Here is a 27,983-nt window from a genome sequence, read left to right on the forward strand (position 1 = left end):
TTCTTAATATTTTACGGTAAATAAATATGATTGTATTCTATAATTTTGCCAAACTAAAAATTAACAATGCCCGTGGACACTAAGGAATGTATGGATATATGTATGTATAAAAAGGAATGTAAGATAAATCTAAGCGAACCAGTCGCTACAGCCATTTCACTTTGGAAAAATTACTATTTACTTATACCTACATATATATTTATAAATTAGTGACTTAATAAAAAAAAACATAGAATTGACAATAACATGCCAAAATAATATTCATACCCAATATAATCTGTAAAGAGGCAAATTTGTTTATGGCAGTGGCATTACTACACCCACATACAAATAGCACTCAACATCTTTTATACATGAATAAATATTATTTACATGAATATATGTTATTTTATTGCAAAAAATATATACAAACCTTAAATATTGTTAAAAAGCACTTATCAAACCAGCCCCGAACCCTCATTCAAAAATCCTATCCAAAAGACAAAATGTGAAATATTACCAAGGCAATCTAAGTGAAAAATTAATTGGTAATTTGTGCTTAATTACAAACTTGTATAGATAAGCATACATAGATATATATCAAATATATTGTTGATGCAAACTAGATATGTTTATAGAAATTTAATCTGACATTGTGTATACAAAAAAAACAAAAAGAGTTCTAATATGAATATGGACAAAGATTAAAGTAGTCGGCGGGAAAACGAATCATGTCTGTGTCATCTACTCTTTGTACAATGCGGTATCAAAAGAATAATTACACGTCTGCGGCCTGTCCTCTTTGTGCGTGTATAAATTGTGCCCCGGACGGGCAAATCAAGAGGTACCAGTCACTCCCACAGACAATGCTATGAACCTCCTAACCCATATTAGACTATTTATATTTCTTTAAAACCTAACTATTTCCCCAGTTACATTGTGCAATACAAGCGATGAAGATGGATTCATAATTTCAAAATTAAATTTAAATTATAAATACATAGCTTAACACCAATACGGATAGAAGAATAACAACTATCTCATTTTAGTATAAAGCTCTTGCCAACGTAATTTCAAGACAAAAGAAAATATCGATCATAATATAAAATAGAGTGATTTTTCCGACATATTAATGACTCAGTAATAAACATCACGATGAAATATTCTACACTTTGATTCATATAAAAACGACACTTGCTATTGGTTAATCCATTTTACACTTCTATATTAACACCTATACTCCTCTAAGCCACCAAAGACTTGGTACTGAAGCTTCCTATCATAATATTGTTACAGCCTAAATTATATTGTGGCCGGATATAGAGGTGTTGCCATACCCTAATACCGTTCACATATTTCAGTAACTTTATCTCCATAATTACACTAATCTGGATCTTATTTGATGAACTTACGTAGGAAGACGTACAACTATACATATATATGCTTTCAAATATGCAACAAAAAACAACTGACATTGTTAAACATAGACATGATTGATACCATTAAACCATTAAATGATGATTTCTGAACATAACAATTTAAAATGTTCCAATATGCAATGATTTCATTTATATGCACATATATATGTATACTGAAAGGAATCAGTCCATCAATTCAACTTCCAAAATATCCAAAATGCATGAAACATGTCTGCAAATGAACACATGACCACCCCAAAGGAATCGAGGCACTTAAATGACCTTATAAGTAATGATATTACTACTATATACTAATTGGTGATTTTCCCTCGCTCTCATCATGTAGATGACCCGTTGATACAACGAGTGCGACACATTTAAAGCTATGGACATGTTTCATGTTCTATAATATCTAACCTTAACATGAAGAAAGAATGGTTTTTAGATGCACTTAACTAATTGCCTATTTATATGCACCTTATAAACTTACATGAACAGTTAACCAGTGCCATTACAGACAAAGTTTGTGTAAAATCAGTGTCAGATGTAAATAGTGTTATGTTGTGTTTTGATAAAAAAACATAGTGTACCTCCCCGGAGGGCTTTTTGAAAATTTAAACAAGTGCATAGTGAAAATAGACAATTCATACAAATTAACTCATTCTAACCACCATACAAACACATTGCACTTATTTATGTTCAAAAATAACTGTCACATCGACCCGTTTAACAACCGAACCTACAAAGCGTTAATGTTACAATGCCCACGCGTGATCTATGTACATTATTGACAAGTTGCAATAACAAAACAACAATTTAATTACTTCATGTATACTTTAAAATTGTCGTACATTATAATTATGTACAAATTCAACGGGTTCAGCTCATGTTAAGTGAACGTAATATTAATAGGGCTTTATACATTGCATGGCAATTTGACAGTGAGGCGGAATAGTACTACATTGGGATTGTAGTTTTGCAATCATAAGTTCAAATATATAAGGGGTTGTTAAGGATTACAATGCATCGGAGAAAACAAAAATATGTTGACCATTAAAGCAAAGATGAAGGAAGAGGCCCATGCAAACTGCCATGCAAAGCGTTACATAATATTTATCTTATGTACATATTGTCATTTTAAGGTAAGAATAAGGACTATCATCTAATTTATGTGTGGGATATAAAAGGTGTTACGCGGGGTTTACCTCCGCGTGCTCTTGGAGGAGGGGCGCGAGTGGGAGTGCGTGTGGGGGGTCGCGCCCCCCCCCCTTTCCTAACTGGAGCAAGAGGCGGCGGACACCGGCGACAGTGGGGAGTCGCGCGGACAACCAGACAAGGTTACCACAACCTGCAGAAGGACAACAAATTGTTTCTTATACTTAAACATTTATAACACAACACCCAAAGAGCTGTTCATCAAAGAAACAATAATTGTTGAATATTTTATGAATATAATATTAAATGTTCGGCTATGTATAGAACTCTCACCATTTTTTGATTTAATTTAACTGCAAATGTGGTAAGAAACTTCTTCCTATTATTGTTTCAAACATTAAAAATTCATAGACAAATGTAAACATAATATATTTACCTTTCGGCTGCCAGCGTGATTCCGATGTTCACATAACCAAACTCCTTGCCATGTTCCAAGATTTAACTTGCCATCTGTGATTGGGATAGTTAGAGATGATCCTAAGAAACATGCTTTCACATGTGCTGGCTGTTGATAAAACATGTAAAATTAATCTTAGTTTATCTAATATCTAAATATTTGTCTAATCTGTAACATTTTATAACGACATGTAAAAAGTTAATCGCTCAATGAAACAAAATCATCCTTTTAAGACTGCTCAGCCCGAATTAATTTAAACTGTGGTTAAACACATTCAAATATTAATTTGTATTGTCTTATAAGTCTTGAAATAAGAGATAAATATCACATATCCCTTGAATAAAAAAGAGTTAAATGCATTGTAAATTGAACCCATGCAATATTTTAACTTTTCAGACCGTAACTAAAAAAAATAAAAAATTTAGAACAAAACATTCTTCAGTGAGTAAGAATGATTTTTTATATTGAATTATATTTTAATTTATTTGAGTTGTTACACTGTTTGAGCATGTGTGTGATATTTAGGCTGCTATATTAAAACAGTATAGGTGACCTGATTACAAAAAAATCTCAGTTCTAGATTACTTCCTTTCATTTACACACTTATAAGATATGTCAAAAGTTTCAATTAATTATTATAATGAACTAACTGTTGCCGGCGACTCCGTCCATATGGAATTTAAAAAAAAACATAATAAGCCTATGTGTTCTTCCAGACTATCATCTACATCTATGCCAAATTTTATCAAGATTGGTTAAGGCATTCTGAAGATACCTTCAAACAAACATTAATCCATCCATCTATCCAAACATTCGCATTTATAATATTCGTAAGATATATTGATGTACCAAATGATGTATGTATGGAACTATTATTAACTAGGTACATTATTGTTTTCCATCATTTGATTACAATGTAATATAGAAAATAGTTTCTATAATAAAATTATTAAGTTGATATGTGACCTTCACAACAGTAAATGTGATTAATTTCTTCACTGATTAGTATTCCTCTGATAACAAACAGAGGTCATTTGAATGAGGACAATATCAATAATTATCAATATATAGAAACATTATAATGATAATAAAGGTATTTTTAATTTAAGATATATAATTTATATATATATTTTATTTTAACTATCAAATTATAAGAAAACTTCAGTATTTTTCCAATTAGAATTGTTGACAAACATAAAAACAAATTGATGAAACACATTCCAAATTCATAATCCTGAAGTAAATAGGATAATATAAAAAAACTATTTATTAGAAACTTACCATATCATCAGGTCCTTCACAAGAATGTCGATAAGGAAGGCCTTCTGGTACTATTTTGTTAAGCATCATCTCCATGTCGTCTCTAACATCAGGATCCCAACTTTCATTGAGTGCCAAACTTGCTGAAGTATGCATTACTGAAAATTGTCAAAATTGACGATCAGCTAGTTGATAATTCACGATAAATAATGGAATAGAGTGTCGACATGTTTGATAATCTACGTTATAATAAACACATCGTTAAATTCACAAACTATTAGTGTAACTGTGGGAGGGGATGCAGATCGGCGGCAAGTACGCTGTCTTCGCTAATACTCACTTTGGATATGGCAGAGACCAACCGCAAACTGAGACAGTTCGGGCACCTGCTTGAGGATTTCCTCGGTAACAAGGTGCACGCCTCGGTGTTGCGGTCTCAAGTTTAGCTTCCGTTGAAACCACGCGGATCCAATCTGAATTCCACGGTTCGAGGCCATGTTTAATTTTTAAAAATGCTACAGAACGACCGCAAGAACACGGCTGATCTTACACAACATCACTTAGAACAACCTTTGCACAAATAAAATCACAATTATCATAAGAAATACATCTTCGATCTTTAAATAGTAATAAATATAACGGAGGTTATAAGACAGATTCGACACCCTATTTTCTGCGGGAAGATGAAACAGTCTTCAGTTCAAATGAAAGAGAAAAACGATCGAATATATGTTGTCATTTTATAAAATTATTTATACTATCATTAGGCACGAAATTAAGATTAACTTGTAAGGTTTTTCATTTGTTTTAATCAAAGTTATAGAATAAAGGAAAAGGTCAATTAATTAAGTGCTACATATTATCTTGCACTTTACCCGATTGAATTTTTGTAAAAAGTAACTTTTTAATTAATGTTAATGATTTACACTAATTTAAGGATTTTTTTTACTTTTTTTTAAAATAATAATTTTATTTATTTAAAAAAAGGAAATAAATTCTTTGTAGTGAAGAATGGTCGTGTAATGGCTTCACGAGGAAACGGGTCGGAGGGAAATTCAAATCTGTAAAATACGAGCTTTAAATGTTTTCACTAAAACTTGTTTGCAAATATATTATTATCGGGGCAAATAATAGAAAAATTTCAACGGTTAAAACAATTACAAGTAGTAAATACAAATGGAGTGAGCATAGGGAAGGCGCGACTCCAAATGAAATAGTAAGGGTGTGACGAGGGTTGATAATGAAGGCGCGGCTATTAACCACTCCTCGGAATTGGAACAATTAGTTTTTACATCTACAGAAGTCGTTGGTGGACGTGTTGTTAGTTACCAATTTATTCTAATAAAAACATGGATCCTATTATGGACGCAATCAAAAATTCTGGTGAACCAGAATGGCTTGAGAAAACAGTAATAGGTGGCTTAAGAGTTTGGCAAATTATTTTTTTATGTTTAGCTGGAATAACTTCTTTTGGTAAGCGATGTTCGTTGTAAAAAATATGAAGTAAAAAAAAATTACAAACAGATCATTTTTCTTGTCAATCATCCATCTCGCAAACAACGGCGGCGTAGCACCTCGGGCGGACGATAAACTAAACACCACGTTTATATTCCTTTAATTTTAGAATTTTAGCACCTAGCCTTGCGCTGCTACTGGCTCCAAATCACATTTCTAGTTATAATATTAATAATTGGGAATTTATAAACTTAGTGATTTTAAGAATGGACCGGTGAAACTGAGGGCGTGTGGTAGTGTGGATTTAGTAAGAGATATACTAAGACACTGCTTAATTAACGTCTCTGAGGAAACAATTTAGTAAAAGTTGTTCTTTATTGTGTAAAGTTCTTAATTATTAGGTAGGTAATAAAGGCATATTTTTATCCCAGTCGTGATGCTATGCTGCTGCTTCCGTTTCCGCATACCACGGACGAAGCAGCAAATCGAGGCGGACTACCAACGGCGAATCATCACCAACAAGTTTCGACAACAACTTGAAACGATACAGGATTCAAAGATGGACGCCATGTCATTACAAGACGGTATTGAAGTTTCTCTAAATACTTAAAATTATAAGGAAACTGAAAAACTACAGGACCAAAAAAATTTGAAAGCACTATCACTGAGTAACTAAGGCTATATTTCGCTGAGTAACTAAGACGAAGTCACGGGCAAAAACCAGTTTACTATATATGAAATTCTTGTGTTACATGTTAGTTACCATACTCCTCCGAAATGGCTTGACCGATTTTTATGAAGTTTTATATGCATATTCAGTAGGTCTGAGAATCGGCTATATCTTATTTTTCATACCATAAAGTTCCTTTTAGCTGCGCGCGGACAGACTTGTGGGCGACAGCTAGCTAACTATAAAAGCACGATACGAAAAATTGCATTTCTTTAGTCGATTACCAAAGTCTTATAAGTAAATTGTACTTGTACTTTGAATATCAGAAAAATCATAAACTTAAATGTCCTATCTAGTTTCGGTTTTCAAAACATTATCTTTCAAAATTTAGAGTAAACAAAATGTTTTTGAACGACTGCACGGTAATGAAAACCAAGTATTATAACAAATTACATTTGCAATGCGTTATTTCTTTATTTTATTGTGTTTAACAAAGGAAATGAAATCTTGTCAGGTTTGTTTGTTGTTTATTTATTGATAAGATAGTATGTTAGAGCTCATGTGACATAAATATTACTTTGTGTCTGACGCTCGCCAGCCTTGGAACTTCTGCACGAAAAAACACATTCGATGGAGGACAACCAGCAAGGATCCCAGCCCAGCTCCATCATGTCGCCGCAACAGAGTAAGAAAACATATGACTTTTTAAACTACATATAACAGATTTTACTTAGTTTTATTGGTAAATCTATTGAAGCAATACTAACGGCTGATGCGTTTAAGTACTTTTGCTGTGCGAAGACATTAAAATAAATTGTCGATTCAATTTCCATATTTAAGGTTATTCGCAGTTGGTACTTGATTGGTTTTTGAAATAATCTGCTTCTTGTGTAAACTACAACACGTATTCTTGTCCTTATAAGTGAATTTTAATGTTTCCAGGTTCTCTGGACGCGTCATTCCAGCCGGAGAACAGCCAGAAGCCGGAGCCGCAGGTGTCCGGAGTGAACTTCGTCAAGTTCGCAACCAAAGTGGCGCATCTGTCAAAACTCGGACAACCAAAGTCACCCACCTCCCCGACCACGGAAAATAAAATGGAGTTTTAATTATTTCAAAACATATAAGTTAAGAATCTCTATTTGTGTATTGTAGTAGAAAACCGGTTATTGTAAATGTAATAAATACAAATTTCTCAGTTTTTTTCATCAATTCATTTCCCAAAAATGATTATCCTTATGACATAATTAAAAAAAAATGATCAATGAACGGATCAAGGAACGGAAAAGGGAAATCAGGGGATTTTTTTAGAAAAGGGAAATCAGGGGATTTTTTTACAAATATTAATGCTATAAACTCTTGTTATGGTATTATTGTGTTTGTTTCTAAATCTATGAAGTGGAAGGAACTGTCCGGTTCTGGATATCACAGCGGTATACACAAATAAAAACAATGCTTGTAATGTGTACCTGTATTAAGAGTCAAATAATTAATATTTTGTTGCAGTAAAATGTCTTCTTTAATCTAGAAAATAAAAAAAAAACACAGTATAAACGGATTTTAGATCACAAGAATAATTAATTACATATTCACAAATAACGTTCACATTTGCAGAGTTTACATAATCTCGCATTAATAAAAAACCTGTCTGTAAAAACAATGATCAAATTGTAAGCAATAACTTTAAAGCAACATTTTAACTTACATTTTATAATACATAAATAATACATCTTGCAAATAAAAATTACATAAAATTCAAGTTAGCTACATTTTTTTTAAAATAATTGTTACTACTTGATATTATGTTTCATATTAAAAACATAATTTTGTTTTTTTCTCGATTGTGTCATGACCTTTAAATGATTTAATTATACCTAATTAATATGTATGACTTAGTGAATTTTATCCATTGAACTTCCAAACAAATCACTTGATATTCTAAAACTCTCAAGTCCATGACTTCCTAGTTTAGTCGCAAACTCAACGTGTAAGTTAAATAATCCGGTATAAGATAAAAGCTCACACCAATTTTTTTTTAAATAAAAAAAAATCTAAGAAAAATTTACTATAAAATTTTCTACATAAAACGAACGAAAATCAATTATTCAATTTAATAAATACAGGTCAATGATAGAATTCTTCAAATCAGTTAAAATCTTAATATAACAAGATGTGAGACCTTTAAAATACACCGGAAAGGTTTTAACACGTGAATTTCGTACGCCAAAAAAAATTGCATCTTATATTTCTTTAACAATAAATTTGAAAAAAAAAATCTAAATAATAGTCCAAAATTAAAATAAATGCAAATTGGAATCGAAATATACAGTGAATGATAAAACAGTGAAGTATTAGATACGCAGCGTACCTCGGGCTAAACTAGCGACACTACAGGACACAGCCGGTAACGGCTCCCACAAACCGACAAACTGATCTCTTTAAATAAGGCCATTATGATTCACTCCAACTCTGTCTATGGAAGTTATCTATTGGGAATTATTTATACACTTTCCGCTTACATTAATAATTGAATGGGGCCTAACTAGAAACATAATATAAACGTTTTACAATAATTATTGTTCACATTATTGCATAGAGCAATGAAACGAGAGGTGTATGGTGCAATATAACATAACCATTGAATAATTCGTAAGTTTGTGCATGATAACCTGTCTCGCCTCTCTACATCCATACATCAACAAAGTAGTAAATGGAAACAGTATAGGCTACATTTTATAATACACTTTTAGTCTACATGAGGATCGGTATTGCGTAACTTACAACAAAATGACGTAAATAAACTAATAGAAAGGTCCACTCGTGACGGCCGCTACAGTGGTCTATGCATTCATATGACAGAGTGTATACAACAGATTTAGGAACCCGAATCACGAACGACGCAGTGCCATCATTATAAATAGAACTCTCATTAATAAAAATAATAAAGCATAATTTTGTTTATCAACAAATACTAGGGCAACATTATTGACTTTACTAGGCTAGGCTCGAGAGCGCATCGACAATAAATATCTGCATATACAATGTGCACATTCCGTCCCGCGTCCGCAACATAATCTACAGATATATTGAGCATATCCAATATTTGGCAAACACTTTTCGAATATGAATATTGGCAAATACATTTGTAAGTACTTTGTGACGAATATAATTTTCAATAAATAGACAAAAATCAACACGAAGTACGATAATGACGGTTACATGTTAGGTAGGAGAGATACGCACATTGCGGGCCTCAAGGGTGGGATAGCGCGTCCACTCCAACAATATCTCTATCATGTGAGAGGAATCTGATTCTTATGTCGACAGGTATAAATAGGAGTATCGTCTGCAGTGAACACGAGGCGGCGCCGGAGCGGCCATTTGCGGACAGCGCGCCTACGTCCCGCGCCCCACCAACACTCAATCTCGTCTTATAAACGTTCTCCCCCTTAAAAATAAACAAAACATTACATTATTACAAAAATATTTGTTTCAAATCTAGATTGATCCAACATAATTATGCTGATAGAATAAAAATTATTAAACCAGCGTCAATGCGCCTGTTATTGAAAAGCAGCAATTTCCAAATTAATAGTACGTTTAGGCGATGCGCCTGCCACTTTATGAGGAGCAACGGCTTAAATTAATAACACCATCTTAGCATCAATCTCTATACTGTTCACTCAATATTTGACTTCTCCCTTGGAAAAAACCTGATTTATGTCATATTTAAATGTTACTGCTTTTTACCAAAAACTACAGATTGTAGAAAACATCAATATATAGTAGGTATATAAGAGATATGTTAGGTGGTTGTACATACGTGATGGTCTTGCGTTCGTTGGGGCGCGAGGTGGGTTGTGGGCGAGCGCGGTTGAGCACCTTGAGCAGGTCGCCGGCCTTGGCGCGCATGCGCGAGTGCACGTACACCTTGCTGCACTTGATGTGGTAGTGCAGGTAGTCACGGAACATGTGCAGCAGGTCAATGGTGTTGTCCCGCGCCGCCGCGCACGTGTGTCGCGGGAACAGCACTACACATACATACAAACAGCTCATTTATCATGGAACATCTTCATCTATAAATCTTAAGTAATTTTCGAAAAATTCTTTGCTGATTAAATTAAGGACCACTATCTTTTTAAAAAAAAGAAGTCATAATTGATAGATATTTAATTGAGTCATTTTAGATTTATTTTTAGTACATATTCTACTGTGATGTCAACATTCTAGTAATATTAATCATAGCAAGACTTCCGAGAACTTTGCCCTTTGACAAATGGTGTTACAGTGGAATAAATAACACAATGAAAAAAAAATTATACTCTATGGTTATGTAGCACTAGAATGTACTTGAATGTTAAGTCAATAAAATGGAGCAGCATACATAAAGTTACATAATGTACTCACCAAATGTAACATAACTTATATTTTCACCAACTTTCGCATCAGTATCAAGAAGTTCTAGCGGCGGCTCCTTGTGTGAAAATAGAACCTGCAAATAAACCATAATATCTATAATAAACATTGAATTTTTATTCAAAATTTTATCATTTTTAAATTTCAATTCAACTTTTTTACAAATATAACAGTAAGATTTATGTTTACTTGACTTGTATACCTGTGGCGCAGTGTGTGATGCTCTTCTACCTTCCTTCAGTTCCTGCATGAAAACCTTTCCAATAACCATGTCATCCTCATGACGGAATACAGTGGAAAACACTACTGTCACTCGATCCTCTTGAGCTTCCACATACCTAGAACATAGCAATAACATATCAATAAAAAAAATATAAATAATAATAAAATTATTGTAACTTTGTCTTGTAATCTATACATATAAAAGAAAGTCGTGTTAGTTACACTATTTATAACTCAAGAACGGCTGAATCGATTTGACTGAAAATTGGTGGGCAAGTAGCTTAGAACCAGGAAACGGACATAGGATAATTTTTACCCCGTTTTCTATTTTATTTTTATTCCGCGCGGACGGAGTCGCGGGAAAAAGCTAGTTTAAAATAAAACTATCAAATAAACACTACAGTATTAATATCTAACAACAAAAAAAAGCTGATAAAACTTAGAGAAAATTTAAAAAAGATAACAAAAGTAATTTTACAATGTTTCATCCTGGCGATAGTTGATAACGGCTCGCTTGTGACTGACGTCCCCATCTTCCTGCAGGCGGAAGTAGCGCTCGAATACGGACGCAAAGCAGTTCCTCTTCAGCAGACCAACTTTCTTCACAATCTCCTCCCAATCATCAGGGATGTTCTCCATGTCCAGCAGCACTGACACATTATAGCCTGTGTAACAATTTAATTTAATATTTAAATTAACATCAAATTATGCCTAACTGAAACAGACATAAATATGAAGAGATTTTAACAAATCCTAATGTACAAACTGCATCTCAGGATAAAATATTAAAAAATTATGTGGTTCCTATCAAAACGTTCTTGTTTTTTATGTATAAATCTATAATCTCTTATTTAGAGTCAGTGTTATGAATGGATGTGCTTATTTAATTGTATCTCAAAACATAGATTGAAATGTCACCTTAAACATGCGTGAGATACAAGTTGAGATTTGCATAACATACTATGTTGCAGTGGGTGATGATATATTAAACTAAAACATATTTATCTATATATATAAAAGAAAGTCGTGTTAGTTACACTATTTATAACTCAAGAACGGCTGAATCGATTTGACTGAAAATTGGTGGGCAGGTAGCTTAGAACCAGGAAACGGACATAGGATAATTTTTACCCCGTTTTCTATTTTTTATTCCGCGCGGACAGAGTCGCGGGTAAAAGCTAGTTTATTATATTGAACACTTGTATCAAAATTTATAACTATAGATTGCCAATTTATCTTATCACATAACAGCATAGCTTGATACTGTTAGCTATACTGAAAACATTTTAAAATGTATGCGCTGAATACAACATTCTTAATTCATAACAATAATATGAAATATGACTTATCCCTTTATAATAGATACTAAAGCTAATATAATGTATACTAAGTAAAGGGGAGTGATTTTATTGTTTGTTTGCATTACATAGGCTACAAAACCACTGAACCAATTTTAAAAAATTGCCTTACCTTTTATATTGGACAATATCGTTATATTTTGTATTTATGTTCAATTAGGTGTGCTAATGATAAGTTAAAGTGAGTTACATTAATTTATGAACCATAACATGGATGCTCTATTAAGCACTTCATATAATCAAGTAAACACAGAAATTAATTACTTCAAAAAAATAAATTTATTTATTGTTCAATTGATTTCTAATGATTGTAGTTTGAGATCAAAGCATTAAAAAAAACGTGTATATAATGTGTCAGTATCCATCCAAAAATCCATTAATAAGCCTGTAGTAATTTTCACATTAACTTAGTAGAGTGAAGTATCAACCCAAAGTGAGCCTTGGCCTTTAACAATACTTGTCTTGGCCCCACACAAATCAATAATACACTAAAAATTTAAATAGATGGATGGGTCAATGAAATTTAGAACAAAACTAGGTTATTTGGAATTTATCAAGCAACTCAGTATTTAATTCCACTTGGACAAAGTTGTGTGCGGTATCTAGTTAAAAGATATTTAATATTAATACCTGATTCCGTTTCGGTGAGGAGAGGTCCATATACTCTTTTGAGCAGTTCATCGGCACCATGTTCTTCTAACTGCTTGTAAAACTTTAATGATATACTAACCTGAAACATAAGTAATACATAATTTTATATATTTTATAATCTATATAATATTCATCAAACAAATGGTTTCTGTGTAATATCTAAATAAAATTTTTCAAAGAGCTGTGAGAATTCCTAATAATATTATGCATTGATAGAAGTTATGATTGATTTTTATATCACATATAAAGGTAATTTCAATTATAATTTACGAAGAAATAAATTTATTTAACCCTATGTAATATAATAAAAATTTTATATCATAACATATATCTTATAAAAATTGTGATCACACAATGTGACTTGGAATAATTTATTTAAAAGTACTTTAATGAATGTGGTTTTGGTATGAAAGTTATTAATAAGCAATCTATCTCAGAGGAAAACTGACCGTAACGGACTTTATCATGTATTTCCTATGTATCTATTTTTTTCATCTTTACCACAATACATATTTGAGTAAAAAAAAATTTTCACTTTATAGAGCAATCCCCCTTTACATATCTACATTTGTAATGTATATAGATTTCTTTAATTCCATTCTCATGATTCATAGATATTTTGTAATCATTTTTACATAAAATTATAACACATTTAAAATGTGCATTATAATTTTACCGTCTAAAATAGCTAACATTGTAATTTTTTGTGTTTCTTATATAATAATAAATAAATAAATAATGATTGTTACATAGCTTAACATACGCCTCAGCTACATATTTCCCTTTTGCAGCAAGATGTCCAAAGGAAGGAAAAATTTTGTATCTTCATGTTTTTTTTATTAAAAATATATTAAATTAGCGTTACTTACCCTAACTTTGGTTTTATCTCCATTAACATTAGATATATGAAAGAGCACTCCATCGAAGTCCGCAACAGTCACATCAATTGATTCAGGTTTTAAGCTAAAAAGTTTATTTAATAATAAATTAAAAACAAAAACAACACCCATTTAAATGATTACTCATATCCTGACATTATAAAACAATTTATCTGCATCCCCTCATTGTTGTTTCGGTATATCAGTGTCACATATCAAATTTAATGTACATTGTTTACACCCAATGGAATCCGAAAACACTTTATGGGACGTTTCCGCACTCCCCGCGAGTACGTACAAACAACCTATATGACTCATCCATGCCGATATGGACTGTATCACGTCATACTCATACACTGTGTTAAGGAAAAGATTTATTGTATATGCCGAAAAATTATGTTGTTGAATTTTTTACTAGGCGGCCAACGTGGGCCCACCCTGGAGAAATGGTATTTGACACTTGTCAAGATCAAGACACTCATAAAAAGGGGTTATAAGAAAATTTCAATATGACACTGTAATCCATACAAAAAAAAAACACTGTATTTCATTTGAAATGGTAACGATATGATAAGTAAAAACACTATACACGTAACGATTATAAAAACAGGTAAACTTTCTAAGCGTAACGTACTCACCGCGCCAGTGCATTTTTATATTTAACTGTTAGAGTCTCTTCTATAATTCTATTATTGATCTCCAGCAAGATCATTATTTAACAATATATAACCTACAGCCTTTTCATAAAAATAACACTTATAGCACCTTCATTTAATAATTTATACGGATATCTTTAACGATGACCGCCCGTACATAGGTATCTATACGACAGAATAGAGAAAGAAAAGGAAGCTTCAAATTAATGAAAAATCGGCCATGTAACCATAGACACGTAAAATTTAAATTCCAAGAAAAGTAAAATTTAAAAGATAAGAGATATATCTTGTATATAACGCGTATAAGAATTTAAATTTGAGCATAAAAATAATTAGATATGTAAGTGGAATAAGTAGTATAGATATAAATATGAAACACTGGTAAAACAATTATTTCATTTGAAGTGAACCAGCAGCGCAGTATACCTTGCGATGAAATGAACATTAATTAAATGTGTAACTATTTTTTTTCCTTTTGTAAATGATCTAAATGAAAACAAAAAAAACAATTCCAAAAAATAAATTAACTTTTAACAAAAAAAATATACATTTCAACTTTTAACCTGTGGTTTTGAGTGTATTGTCTATTAAATTCTGTCAAACTTTGTCAAACAAGCTGACAAATTGTTTTTTTAATTTCATAGATAATAAAATTACAAACACAAGAAAAACGTGAGTGTTTATTGCGTTGCCTTGTGTCAACTTGGATGTAAATGTATAGCTTGATTAAAAATATTGGAATATTATTTGAGTATTTAGTACTGTTGAACTTAATATAGGAAATATGGATAGCATAGTATTTATTTTAGATGTTATGAGTTAGTTTAGAATTGAAATATTCTTATCATGTCAAATCAAGTTACACAATTTGTAGCGGGTTTAAAGTCCCGCAATGTCGATATACAAACTAAAACAGCTCGGGAGCTTTATCATTATGCAAAAACAGAATTACGTGAAGTACCACAAGAGGAACTTACCCAATTCCTCGATGAATTTAACCATCAAATATTTGAAATGGTTTCAAGCAATGATGTTCATGAAAAGAAAGGAGGAGTGCTGGCTATCGGTAAGTGTATGATTTTAAACAAAAACACATGTAAGGTAGTTCAATATACTTATTGACATTTGGAATTTCATGCTCCTTTTGAAATTTGCAGCATTTGTAAACATATATTATTTTACTAAACTCCATATGTACTCATCATGAGTAAAAAATGATATTGTTACCTTAAAAAAATGAACCTGCACTGGGACAGCGGCTAGGCCTTTGTGGAAGGCTCCTAGACCCTAAGAGGAGGTGTTTATGAGCTGACAACACTTAGAAAATTTGTATCTTACATTATATTACAAGCTTCCTTTGTTTATCTTAATTTTTTTAGTTTGCCTCATTGGTGGTGACTGTGATACAACCAAAACTCGAATTACAAGGTTTGCAAATTACTTGAGAAATCTACTTCCTTCCTCCGATGTTGGTGTAATGGAATTAGCTGCAAAAACAGTTGGACGATTGGCAACAGTGTCCGGTGTGAAACGAGCTGAATATGTTGAATTTGAAGTAAAAAGGGCCTTCGAGTGGTTATCAGAAGAACGGAATGAGGGGAGGCGACATTCAGCTGTTTTATTGCTTAAAGAATTAGCTATTGCTATGCCAACATATTTCTATCAACAAGTTTCCGGTTTCTTTGATCACATATTGGTAGCCTTGAAGGATCCAAAGCAACAGATAAGAGAAGCAGCGGCCAAAGCTCTTAGAGCTGGACTTGTTGTCACTGCTCAAAGGGAAACTGCCAAGCAGTCAACAGCAAAGCCACAATGGTATTTGCAATGCTATGAAGAGGCTATGGTGTCTTTTGAAGACATTCCTTTTAAAGAAAAAGGTATTACTAAAGAGGATAAAGTGCATGGAGGTCTTCTTATCCTAAATGAACTCTTGAGGTGTTCTAATGCAGAATGGGAGAAAAAGTATACACATTTAATGCAAAGCTTAGATACGCAAAGAGATATAACTGTTTCTGATGATATTATTTTTATAAGTTCAAAGTTACATAGTCCTTCAGTGAAGAGAGGTTACCTTTGTGATGGTTTCAAGACCGAGAATGTCCAGTATCCTGTACCAATATATGAGTCTGAAGTTTGTAAAAAGCTACTAAATGAAGAGTATGATAGAATTTGTCAAGGTAAGGTGAGAGTGAAATTTTATATATATAATACTAGCTGTTACCCGCGAATCCGTCTACGCGGAGTAAAAAATAGAAAACGGGGTAAAAATTATCCTATGTCCGTTTCCTGGTTCTAAGCTACCTGCCCACCAATTTTCAGTCAAATCGATTCAGCCGTTCTTGAGTTATAAATAGTGTAACTAACACGACTTTCTTTTATATATATAGATTAGTAAATATTTATTTATACAATTATATACTGTACAATTCCTGTAATAAAATTTAACTGTTATATAAAAAAATCTATTAAAAATAAAAGTTAGATGTTTTAAAGATCTTTTCATGTTTCAATATATTTATTGTTTGATTGGATTTCAAAATTGTAATAAATGACTAATCTACAATTTTTTTTTTCTAGATGTGATGAACCAGAGACTTTTTAAGACTCAAGGAGTTCCCCAAATTCTTCTGATAATTATACCAAGGCTAGCTGCATTTAACAAAGAACTTTTCCTAAAGAAATACCTTAACTCCACTATGCATTACTTATTGACGTCACTTAGAAGTAGAGAGAAGGATAAGAACATGGCATTTACTACATTAGGCTTAATGGCTGCAGCAATAGAAGGTGATATTAAAAACTACATACGCACTATAATGGATTTCATAAAGCAAGCTTTACCAGTTAGAGATTCCCAGACCAAAAAAAGAATGTGGATTGATCCATCCATTTTTGCATGTATTACTTTACTGGGTAGCGCTGTAAAGGATTTAGTGATCAGTGACATTAAAGAACTTTTAGATGCAATGTTTGCAACTGGTCTAAGTCCATCGCTGACCATTTGCCTTAAGGAGTTGAGTGAAAACCTACCATCACTCAGAGAAGAAATATCAGAAGGCTTGCTTAATATGTTGTCACTGGTTTTGAGGAATAAACCATTCCTCCATCCTGGTGTTCCTAGAAGTATGGAACAACAGAGTAGTATGAGTCTAGTCATGGAGCCACACGATACGGCAATTATCGTTTTGGCTTTACGAACATTAGGTACATTTCAATTTGAAGGCCAACATAGTTTGCTTACATTCGTGAGGCGATGCGCCGATCACTTTTTACAAAGCGAACAACAAGAAATTAGATTGGAAGCAGTCAAAACTGCTGCTAAATTGTTGGCCGATGCCACTGTGAGGACAAAGAATAATCCTTCTAGAACTCTAACCATGCTGACTGCCGAAGTTGTGGGCAAAATGTTGGTAGTGTCTGTCACAGATCCGGAGTATGAAGTGCGCTACTGGGTTTTAGAATCATTGACTGAAATATTCAACACACATTTAGCACAAATAGAAAATCTTAGCTTTCTATTTATAGCGATGAACGACGAGCATTTAGAAATACGTGAGCTAGCTATTTGTACCATAGGACGACTGAGCACCGTTAACCCGGCATACATTATGCCCGGTCTTCGAAAGACTTTGATACAATTTTTGACTGAGTTAGAACATTCTGGAATGAGTAGGAACAAGGAGCAGGCGGCTAGAATGCTCGATAATTTGATATTGCACGCCCCGAAACTCGTTAAACCATACATGGAAACAATTCTTAATGTTTTAGTACCAAAGCTTAAAGAGTCTGACTCTAATCCAGGCGTAGTAATTAGCGTTTTAAAGGCAATAGGGGACTTGGCCGATGTTCACGGGGATAGCAGCGGCCTTAAGAAATGTCTGCCTGAGCTATTAAGCATTCTTCTGGAACTTCTTTCCGATGCTAGTGCGACTGATAAGAGAAGTGTTGCTCTGTGGGCATTCGGTCAATTGATCAGTGCGACGGGTTACGTAGTCACTCCATACACAGAATATCCTAACCTAATGGATGTCCTATTGAATTTCCTGAAAACAGAGCAACAACCCAAAGATCGAAGGGAAACTATACGAGTCTTGGGTTTATTGGGAGCCCTAGATCCTTACAAACATAAACTGACCCGGGGTTTAATTGACGGGCAGCCGGATTCCAGTCTCGTCCCGGTCGCCGATAGTAAAGCTGAAGAAAACAATTTCGATATGACTACGAGCGAAATGTTGGTCAATATGTCATCGACACTCTTGGATGAGTATTATCCTGCTATCGTCATATCAACACTCATGCGAATACTTCGTGATCCGACGCTACAACAGCACCACACGAGCGTGGTACAAGCTGTCACTTTTATATTCCAATCCTTGGGCATTAAATGTGTCCCCTACATATCCCGAGTCACTCCCAGTCTTTTGTACGTAGCTCGAGCGACAGATAGTAATAATTTCCGAGAATTCTTATTCACGCAGCTCGCTAAATTGATTGCGATCGTAAAGCAGCACATTCGTAATTATTTGGATAAAATTTTCGATTTGATCAAGGAATTTTGGTCGCCGAACAGCGCTTTGCAACCAACTTTGATATTGCTGGTGGAACACATCGCTGTTGCTCTCGGGTCTGAATTCAAAGTTTACCTGCCGCAGCTGATGCCACACATATTACGTGTTCTCGCACATGATACCAGTAAAGACAGATTCGTGACGGAAAAACTCCTGTACGCTTTGCAAAAATTTGAGGACAACCTCGACGATTATATGCACTTGATTATACCTTCTATAGTAAAATTGTTCGATGCGACGGACTGTCCTATTCCCGTGGCGAAAGTTGCTATGGAGACAGTCGACTATCTATCAGATTCCTTGAATTACAGTGAGCTAGTTTCTAGAATCATTCATCCGTTGGTCAGAAGCTTGGACACGTGTCCTGCACTACGCACCACAGCAATGGACACTTTATGTGCATTAATTATACAGCTTGGTAGGAAATACACGGACTTCATACCTTTAGTGCAAAAAGTTATCGTAAAGCATAAAATTCAACATCAAAACTATGAGCTTTTGCTAACGAAAATTCAATCCACTTCGACATTGGGAGTCGATGATGGCCTACAAAGTACTCGAAGGAAACCGAGAAATAATAATCAAGAAGTAAGAAATCCATATAATTTGTTCACTTAATTATAAGTTTGTATATATTTATTGTATTAAATACGATTTAATTTGGCAGGCTCGCATAGTATTCGCGGATACGTCGCAGGCTATACGCAAGCTGTTCGTGAACGCGCACAACTTGAAAGTGGCGTGGACAGTCAGCAGTCGCGTGTCCAAAGACGACTGGCTGGAGTGGCTGCGTCGCTTTAGCATTGGCCTCCTGACCGAATCTCATAGTCCTGCTCTTAGGTACCGTTAAATAACTATTTTTTGACTTATTTAGAATCGTGTAGCCTCAATTTTTAGGCGCTATCATTCGTCTATTATCCCTACTTACTTAAAGATTGATTTGTTGCAGAGCATGTCTAGCGTTAGCTCACAACTACTCTCAACTACTTCGAGATCTCTTTAACGCGGCGTTCGTATCGTGTTGGACTGAGTTAGAGTCGCCAGCCCGGGCTGATCTGTCCAGTGCTCTAGAACAAGCGCTGACAGCGCCTGATGCACCAGAGTTGGCGCATACCGTGCTGAACCTCGCAGAGTTCATGGAGCACTGCGAGGGCGGAGCCCTACCCATACCGACCAGTACGCTCGGCGAACGCGCTATGCGCTGTAGGGCATATGCCAAAGCTCTTCATTATAAGGTATGGACGAAAAATATTAAAATATTTACTTTGGTAATAGTACCGATTGCTACGTTTTTTCATTTTGTATCTGGAATTTATTACATATTTATTTTTTAGGAGGAAGAATTCAGAAGTGGTGCTACATCTCAAGTAGTGGAAGCTCTTATACATATAAATAATAAATTACAACAGAAAGAAGCAGCTGAGGGCTTGTTGGAGAGGGTGATGGCACAACGTGAGGCGGGTGACGCAGACCTGCAGGTCCAGATACGATGGTATGAGAAATTACACAACTGGGAGAAAGCACTCAATTTGTATGACGATGCATTAACCGCTGACCCTGAGAATATTGAAGCGTGTTTGGGCGAATTGAGATGTTTCGAAGCCCTCGGCGAATGGGTCAAGTTATACACAACCGTCTCCAAACAATGGCCCAATATGTGCGACGATGAAAAGTTCCAAGCGGCCAAACTTGCCGCAGCGGCCTCTTGGGGAATGAGCGAATGGGAATCTATGGCGAACTACGTCAGCTTTCTCCCAGAAAATACCCAAGATGGTGCCTTCTACAGAGCAGTTCTAAATATTCACAAAGGCGATTACAATGTATCGAAAATGTATATTGACCAAGCTAGATCATTGTTAGACTCAGAACTAACAGCCGTAGCCGGTGAGAGCTACCAGCGTGCGTATGGTGCTCTAGTTAGTGCTCAACTTCTTGCTGAATTAGAAGAAGTTATCACTTATAAGTTGGTAGTGGAAAGAAGGGAATCTATTAGACAAGCGTGGTGGACTAGACTTCAAGGTGGCCAGAGATTAGTTGAAGATTGGCGCAAAATCCTACAAGTGCGTAGCTTGGTGTTGACGCCTCAAGAAAATATGGCGACGTGGCTCAAATTTGCCTCGCTTTGTAGAAAGAGTGGAGCTCCGAGACAAGCTCATAGGACTTTGGTGATGTTGTTGGGCATAGATCCGAGCAAGAACCGTGATTTACCGTTGCCCACTCACGAACCTAGATTGACCCTTGCATATGCAAAACATTTATGGGTAGCTGGAGACAAACAGTTGGCTTACGATCAACTGCAACGCTACGTTGATACGGTTGAAACGGGCGACGCTGAACATTGTAGGCTTTTAGCTCGTTGTCATCTAAAACTTGGATCATGGTGCGAATCTCTCTTGGGCATAAATGAGCTCTCTATCCCAGAAATACTGCGCAATTACGCGGCGGCGACCAATCTATCCTCTGATTGGTACAAAGCGTGGCATGCCTGGGCTTATATGAATTTCGAAACCGTTTTATTCTACAAACATCAAGAAACTAATAATGATAATTCTGAAACCAAAAAGACAACTCCGGAGTTTATTCAACAGCATACTGTCCCAGCCGTTGAGGGTTTCTTCAAATCTATCAATCTATCGCACGGAAGTTCATTACAAGATACATTGCGTTTACTAACATTGTGGTTCGATTACGGACACCATCCTGCCGTTCACGAGGCTTTGGTAGAGGGGATTAGGACTATCGAAATAAATGTATGGCTTCAAGTGATACCGCAATTGATCGCACGAATAGATACACCCAGGGCTTTAGTTGGGAAATTAATTCACTCACTATTAATCGATATCGGCAAGTCTCATCCACAAGCTTTGGTGTACCCACTCACTGTAGCTTCAAAATCCTCATTCGTGGCACGAAAGAACGCCGCGAATCAAGTTTTAAAATCGATGTGTACCCATTCAATGAATTTGGTGAATCAAGCGGCCATGATTTCCGAAGAACTTATCAGAGTAGCAATACTCTGGCATGAACAGTGGCACGAGGCGCTCGAAGAAGCTTCTAGATTATATTTCAGTGAACACGACGTCAAGGCAATGTTTAAGACTTTGGAACCATTGCATGCGATGCTTGAGAGAGGACCAAATACATCCAAAGAGGCGTCCTTTACTCAGGCATATGGAAGAGATTTGAATGAGGCACAAGAATGGTGCAACCGATACAAGGTATTTACTTAAAGTAGCCTTGTTACGGCCACATTCAAAGTCGTTAATTGGTTACTACCTCATAGATATACGTTTGTTTGACAGGAGTCTGGTCAGGTGCGCGACCTGAATCAGGCTTGGGACCTGTACTACCACGTGTTCCGGCGCATCAGCCGGCAGCTGCCACAACTGACCACGTTGGAGCTGCAGTATGTTAGCCCGCGTCTGCTCAGCTGCCGCGAGCTCGAGCTGGCCGTCCCCGGCTCCTATGTGCCCGACTCGGACCTTATACGTATCGCCCATATACAGAGCAGCTTGCAGGTCAGAACTTAGCTAGTTTAATATCTTGATGTGAATCTCGCTCTAACGCTCCTAATTTCCAATTTAACATTTTTTAGGTGATAACATCAAAACAAAGACCTCGTCGCCTCTGCATCCGTGGCTCGAATGGCAAAGACTACATGTTTTTGTTGAAAGGTCACGAGGATTTACGTCAGGATGAACGGGTGATGCAACTCTTTGGTCTAGTCAATACGTTACTTCAAGCCGACCCTGACACTTTCCGAAGAGATTTGGCCATACAACGATACGCAGTTATACCACTATCGACTAACTCCGGACTTATCGGTTGGGTACCTCACTGCGACACGTTACATTCTCTGATCAGAGACTACAGGGATAAACGAAAAATTTTACTTAACATAGAGCATAGGATAATGCAACGAATGGCTTCCGATTTAGAGAAGTTAATGCTAATGCAAAAGGTAAGAAGATTAATTTGTTTGTTCAAATCTGTCAAATCAATACTTAACTGAAAATGATGTAATCATTAGCCGATAGATTGTGATATATTTGTTTATGTGACCCAATTTTAATATACGATTTTTTTTTTCAGGTTGAAGTATTCGAACACGCTCTAGAGCACACAGCCGGCGATGATTTAGCCAAGTTGCTATGGCTGAAGAGTCCCTCATCCGAGGTGTGGTTTGAGCGGCGCACCAACTACACACGGTCACTGGCCGTCATGAGCATGGTGGGCTACATCCTCGGCCTCGGAGACAGGCACCCCTCAAACATCATGCTGGACAGGGTCACCGGAAAGTTCCTGCACATTGACTTTGGGGACTGCTTCGAAGTGGCAGTCACCAGAGAAAAGTTCCCAGAGAAGATACCATTCAGATTAACTAGGATGCTCATCAATGCTATGGAGGTAGGTTACTTTAGAATTGCCAAATATTCAAATCCACCCTTTTTTAAGGATAAAATTTTAAATCTTATTTTTTTAAGGTAACCGGTATTGAAGGTACGTATCGAAGGACCTGTGAATCAGTAATGGAAGTGCTGCACAGACACAAGGACAGTGTGATGGCGGTGCTCGAGGCTTTCGTATATGATCCTCTCCTCAACTGGCGACTTATCGATGCCGGGAGACGCTCCAGAGGCGACGGAGATGCATCCGAAATACCCACATCTCCGATAACATTCAAAACCAGACCACAGATCGGAGTAAATGATACTCTAGACCAGCCAGCGGAGACAAATCTCAATAAAAGAGCATTAGTCATTGTTAATCGAGTAAGAGACAAATTGACAGGTCGAGATTTTACACATATAGATGATTTATCTTGCATTTCAGTACAGAAACAAGTCGAACTGTTGATACAACAGGCAACAAGTAATGAAAATCTTTGCCAATGTTATGTAGGATGGTGTCCATTCTGGTAAATTATATATCCAATAATTAGTTGAATAATTTCCTATATATTTGACATGTTATTTAAAAATGTTACGCCTTTGCCTTTTGAATACATATTACAGCTTTGAAATTAATTTTGTCAACTTTGTAAAATTAATGTTGACGTTTAACTCAATCTCAAACTGTAACTGTTGCTTTCTGAGGCAAAAATCTCTGTATTAAAAAATATCGTCATTTCTGTCATTATCATTGACAAAACAGACATAAAAATATGTTTTAGACAAGGATTTTGGTCTGAGAAAGGAACGGTTATTAATCGGTTAATGAATTCATTGAAGTTTGAATAAATACAAGATCAATTTGTGCATTATATTAAATTACTTTATGTTTATGTTACTATTTTTCGATTATAAATTTATAAAGCATTTACACACTGCCAAAGAAATCAAGAATGAGTGTGTATATTAATAATTAACTATAGTAGTTTTCCTTATGTTTGTATTATCTGATCATTATGTTTTCATGCTTAGATTAGAAATTATTAAACATGAAAACCAGACATTTTACTTAATATAATAACAATAAAATAATCAAAAAATCATGTTATTTGAACTATTAAAAAAATATTTTTTACTAACAGAGATCTTTATATGTCTTTATCATGAGATTGCACTGTCACATAAAACAAGTTATTTCTCCCGTGCCTGAGATAAATGATACAAAACGTAGTGCTTGTTGACTAATGTAGAATACAATGGGACTAATGTAGTCTACAATCGATAATACAATTTATCTACAATTTAGATCTAGTAGACATATATCCATGAATAATAGCTTGCAATTCGTAGATGAATGTTTAATATTATGTACTCTTAATATTATAACATAGTTATGTGTAAATTAAAAACGCTAATAATTGATTTACCTCAGTAAATTGTTTGATTTAATTTTAAAATAATTCAGTTCTTGGATTCGAATTAGTAATGTGTATTATTGTACTCCCGTACACCGTCTATTTGTACTCCCGAAGGTTTTTTACAGATAATATTACACACACAATATTGTTCTTTGAAAAATCTGTTTAATATTGCTTATTGTTATAAAAAAACACTTTTGTTCAGGTATTACTGTAGTGGTACACCAACATCATCAAATGTTCATATGAACGAAACATCGATATTTTTGTTGGATATATTGTGATTGAATTTCTCGTGATAAAAGAATTGTTATTGATTTTAGTTTTGTATTTTTTTGTAGGTAAGCCATACCTATTTTGATCTATAGCAACTTATTTTTTTCTTTAATAAAAAATCATGGAATGCAAATTGTTTACTTTTATATTTACCTTTGAAGGTCAAACTGCACTAAGTTCAACGACTCCCGTGCTCCAATATTTCCTTAAGTCCTTTACTAGTTACAGTACTATGTTTTAGGACATACCTAGTTACTTGTGGGAACCTTATCTGCAACTTGTAAATATAGGCGGCAACTTACTGTATTTGAATTCTTTATTAAATTCTTTTTAAATTTAATTTGGTTCGTTATTAAATTTTGTTTTAAACCAGTAATTATTTACGGTACTTGTCAACTTTGGAGTTAAGGTGAAAATTATTTTACATGCAACTAATTGGTTTTGCATATTGGAATCTGGTACTGACATCCAAAGATTTAAGTAATGCACATTACTTTAAACTACACACTACTTAAAATAAAATTTTAATTTAAATATTAACGATATTGAATAAATCGTTCATTTTATTAACCAGCAGTAAATTTAATCTAGTTCACTACCTTGTTACCTTGACTTTCACGTACATGTGCATTAAGTATGTACGTATTTTCTAGGTTATAATTGTGCATTCAATGTCTACCACTAAATCACAAGGAGAAATAGGGCTGCCACTTCCCCGGGTTTGTTTTTTTTTTGCCGCCAGTATTCGGGTTTACGTTTTTTAAAAGTTGTCAGTCCTGAATTTTAAACGCTGGCTCTACTAATTATGTTAGTGAACGATTTCTTTTTTATTCAAAATGTTCTAATTTTACCTAATAAGTGTAATTTCTAAAAGAGTTGTACCTACGCACTTACACTTGTAAAATATTTTTTATGAATTTCCATCTGCAGAGTAGTTTTATTCTATAACTAGCTGTCGACCGCAACTCCGTCAATTATTTTTCGGATTTAAAAAAAGAACGAGTATTTTCCAGGACCAGACTATGTTCTACATCCATGGCAAATTTTATTGAAATCCGTTGAGACGTTCTGGAGATACCTTCTAACAAACATACATAATCATTCGCATTTTTATATTAGTAAAATAAAATAAATACATATAATGTAAAAAAAAAGATTCAAATTAAGGACATGTGCAATATTTTTTTAATCTAATAATCTAGTAAAGGTGTAATTTAATTTGTTGTTACACGATTGTAGCGATGTTATCTCGGCGTAAATTACTTGATAACTAATGTCCTCAGCCAATTTTTATCAACCCACGACCATTGTTTCATGTCCCTTTGATAAATAAATAGATATGTGGAACTATCTTCGATTACCATACTTACAATAACGTTTAAGGTCATTTTTTAGTTTAAATTTTAAATAATACTGAATTACAAAAAATCAATCGGTTTTTAAATCGAATTTGATATAAGTTACTTGTGTAGTTTTATGATTATATTACGTCGGTCTTCACTTGAAGTTGCAATTGAGCGTAGAGTGAAACAACAAAAAATATGTGAAACAATTGTTCCAGCGGCACTTTCAAACGGCAGTCACATCACAAGGGACGTTCAATCATAAAGCAAGATATAATCAACGATCGTTTGCTTTAATCAGTTGGACGGTGACCGCTCCCAATATCGCACCGACCCGTACTTTCTCGATACCATATTACGAAACATTCGAGGCCTTATGGATAATTATGAAATTATCGACTTTAAATCCTTAAGTAAGTACTCGCACTTTTTAACATTTACATCACATATTTAACTTATATAATCCTAGATAAAATATGAATTATATATTTTAATAATTTAACAAATCTAACTTTCAAAATTACAATCACACGAAATTCAATGATCTTGAGTATAAATCTATTTTTACACATACAAATACGCGACGACCTAAATTTTATGCGACGTCGTAAATAAATGTGTTTAGCATAAACTCGAAACACAAATCGCTTTATTCAAGTTATCATTAATACGAATAGAAACATCCTTAGTTATCATGTTAATGATTAATTTACATTAAAATTAACATCATATAATATTGTAAGTTATTCAATTACAAAACAAGAAAATTAACCTTACTTTAAATCAATTACGTATATCAAATAATCATCTACTTTTATCACGTTCAAACTTTATATTTCCAGATGAAACAGTACAAGATTTGATACGGCAAGCTACGAAAGTCCGAAAATATGCATACTGTCCGTACTCTAACTTCGCAGTGGGCGCTGCGATATTAACAGAAGAGGACTCTAAGGTGTACACAGGCTGTAATATAGAGAATGCAACCTTTACTCCCTGCATATGTGCAGAACGTGCAGCAATACCGAAGGCAATATGCGATGGTTACTTGAAGATTAAAATGGTGGCGGTCGTCGCACACCAGAAAAGTGGGTTCACAGCGCCATGCGGAGTCTGTAGACAGACATTAAGCGAGTTTCGAAGCAGTGATGGTGATATAGAAATATACTTAAGCAAGCCCGCAATGGACAAAGTATTGCGTACAAAGTTATCCAAGTTGTTACCGCTCGCGTTTGTAAGTTACATCACAGACAATGTCATCGAGGATAATGATAATAGTTAGCTATAAAAATACATACAGGAACTAGAACTAGGAAAATAATATATGACAAATAATACGACAATATAAATAAACTTTATATTTTTGTTTATAAATTATACGCTTTTGTACGAAATGTAAGATTTTTGATGCATTT

The 27,983-nt window shown here is 34.5% G+C and overlaps 5 protein-coding genes across 5 annotated transcripts; 3 read left to right on the forward strand and 2 right to left on the reverse strand.

Annotated features, from left to right (window-relative positions):
- Positions 1-19: 19 nt before the first annotated feature.
- LOC106721044 (UPF0047 protein YjbQ) lies at positions 20-4,959 on the reverse strand. The gene is made up of 4 exons (XM_014515907.2): positions 4,610-4,959; positions 4,291-4,427; positions 2,989-3,117; positions 20-2,745 (listed from the first exon to the last, which is right to left on the reverse strand). Exons 1-4 carry the CDS (start codon positions 4,764-4,766, stop codon positions 2,671-2,673), a joined length of 498 nt encoding a protein of 165 aa, XP_014371393.1. The 5' UTR covers positions 4,767-4,959; the 3' UTR covers positions 20-2,670.
- A 659-nt stretch (positions 4,960-5,618) lies between these two features.
- On the forward strand, positions 5,619-7,573 carry LOC123721731. The gene is made up of 4 exons (XM_045681359.1): positions 5,619-5,685; positions 6,156-6,308; positions 6,984-7,079; positions 7,337-7,573. The coding sequence occupies exons 1-4, from the start codon at positions 5,619-5,621 to the stop codon at positions 7,498-7,500; spliced, it is 480 nt and encodes a 159-aa protein (XP_045537315.1). The 3' UTR covers positions 7,501-7,573.
- Positions 7,574-8,664: 1,091 nt separating this feature from the next.
- On the reverse strand, positions 8,665-14,767 carry LOC106720930 (actin-related protein 2/3 complex subunit 2). The gene is made up of 8 exons (XM_014515735.2): positions 14,555-14,767; positions 13,908-14,001; positions 13,018-13,117; positions 11,508-11,694; positions 11,010-11,145; positions 10,799-10,883; positions 10,215-10,422; positions 8,665-9,839 (listed from the first exon to the last, which is right to left on the reverse strand). Exons 1-8 carry the CDS (start codon positions 14,626-14,628, stop codon positions 9,812-9,814), a joined length of 912 nt encoding a protein of 303 aa, XP_014371221.1. The 5' UTR covers positions 14,629-14,767; the 3' UTR covers positions 8,665-9,811.
- Positions 14,768-15,275: 508 nt separating this feature from the next.
- LOC106721009 (serine/threonine-protein kinase mTOR) lies at positions 15,276-26,944 on the forward strand. Its single transcript, XM_014515825.2, has 11 exons — positions 15,276-15,638; positions 15,952-16,749; positions 17,150-19,728; positions 19,808-19,980; positions 20,090-20,375; positions 20,475-22,358; positions 22,443-22,658; positions 22,736-23,101; positions 23,233-23,547; positions 23,625-24,058; positions 26,787-26,944. The coding sequence occupies exons 1-11, from the start codon at positions 15,419-15,421 to the stop codon at positions 26,863-26,865; spliced, it is 7,350 nt and encodes a 2,449-aa protein (XP_014371311.2). The 5' UTR covers positions 15,276-15,418; the 3' UTR covers positions 26,866-26,944.
- Positions 26,876-27,904, forward strand: LOC106721010 (cytidine deaminase). Its single transcript, XM_014515826.2, has 2 exons — positions 26,876-26,981; positions 27,411-27,904. The coding sequence occupies exons 1-2, from the start codon at positions 26,945-26,947 to the stop codon at positions 27,848-27,850; spliced, it is 477 nt and encodes a 158-aa protein (XP_014371312.2). The 5' UTR covers positions 26,876-26,944; the 3' UTR covers positions 27,851-27,904.
- Positions 27,905-27,983: the final 79 nt, after the last annotated feature.

This window comes from Papilio machaon, chromosome 15, assembly GCF_912999745.1.
Source record: "Papilio machaon chromosome 15, ilPapMach1.1, whole genome shotgun sequence".
Lineage (NCBI taxonomy): Eukaryota > Metazoa > Arthropoda > Insecta > Lepidoptera > Papilionidae > Papilio > Papilio machaon.

Excerpts from the sequence above, each read along its gene's own strand:
- LOC106721044 (XM_014515907.2), bottom strand. The coding sequence starts at position 4,766 with ATGGCCTCGAACCGTGGAATTCAGATTGGATCCGCGTGGTTTCAACGG. Across the intron at positions 4,428-4,609 it reads TGGTCTCTGCCATATCCAAA|TAATGCATACTTCAGCAAGT; the intron begins GTGAGTATTAGC and ends GACAATTTTCAG. Across the intron at positions 2,746-2,988 it reads ATCACGCTGGCAGCCGAAAG|GTTGTGGTAACCTTGTCTGG; the intron begins GTAAATATATTA and ends GTCCTTCTGCAG.
- LOC106720930 (XM_014515735.2), bottom strand. The coding sequence starts at position 14,628 with ATGATCTTGCTGGAGATCAATAATAGAATTATAGAAGAGACTCTAACA. Across the intron at positions 11,146-11,507 it reads TATCGCCAGGATGAAACATT|GTATGTGGAAGCTCAAGAGG; the intron begins GTAAAATTACTT and ends GCTATGTTCTAG. Across the intron at positions 10,423-10,798 it reads TATAAGTTATGTTACATTTG|TGCTGTTCCCGCGACACACG; the intron begins GTGAGTACATTA and ends ATGTATGTGTAG.
- LOC106721009 (XM_014515825.2), top strand. The coding sequence starts at position 15,419 with ATGTCAAATCAAGTTACACAATTTGTAGCGGGTTTAAAGTCCCGCAAT. Across the intron at positions 16,750-17,149 it reads GTATGATAGAATTTGTCAAG|ATGTGATGAACCAGAGACTT; the intron begins GTAAGGTGAGAG and ends TTTTTTTTCTAG. Across the intron at positions 19,981-20,089 it reads TCTCATAGTCCTGCTCTTAG|AGCATGTCTAGCGTTAGCTC; the intron begins GTACCGTTAAAT and ends GATTTGTTGCAG.
- LOC123721731 (XM_045681359.1), top strand. The coding sequence starts at position 5,619 with ATGGATCCTATTATGGACGCAATCAAAAATTCTGGTGAACCAGAATGG. Across the intron at positions 5,686-6,155 it reads GCTTGAGAAAACAGTAATAG|TCGTGATGCTATGCTGCTGC; the intron begins GTGGCTTAAGAG and ends TTTTTATCCCAG. Across the intron at positions 6,309-6,983 it reads CGCCATGTCATTACAAGACG|GCTCGCCAGCCTTGGAACTT; the intron begins GTATTGAAGTTT and ends TTTGTGTCTGAC.
- LOC106721010 (XM_014515826.2), top strand. The coding sequence starts at position 26,945 with ATGGATAATTATGAAATTATCGACTTTAAATCCTTAA. Across the intron at positions 26,982-27,410 it reads TATCGACTTTAAATCCTTAA|ATGAAACAGTACAAGATTTG; the intron begins GTAAGTACTCGC and ends TTATATTTCCAG.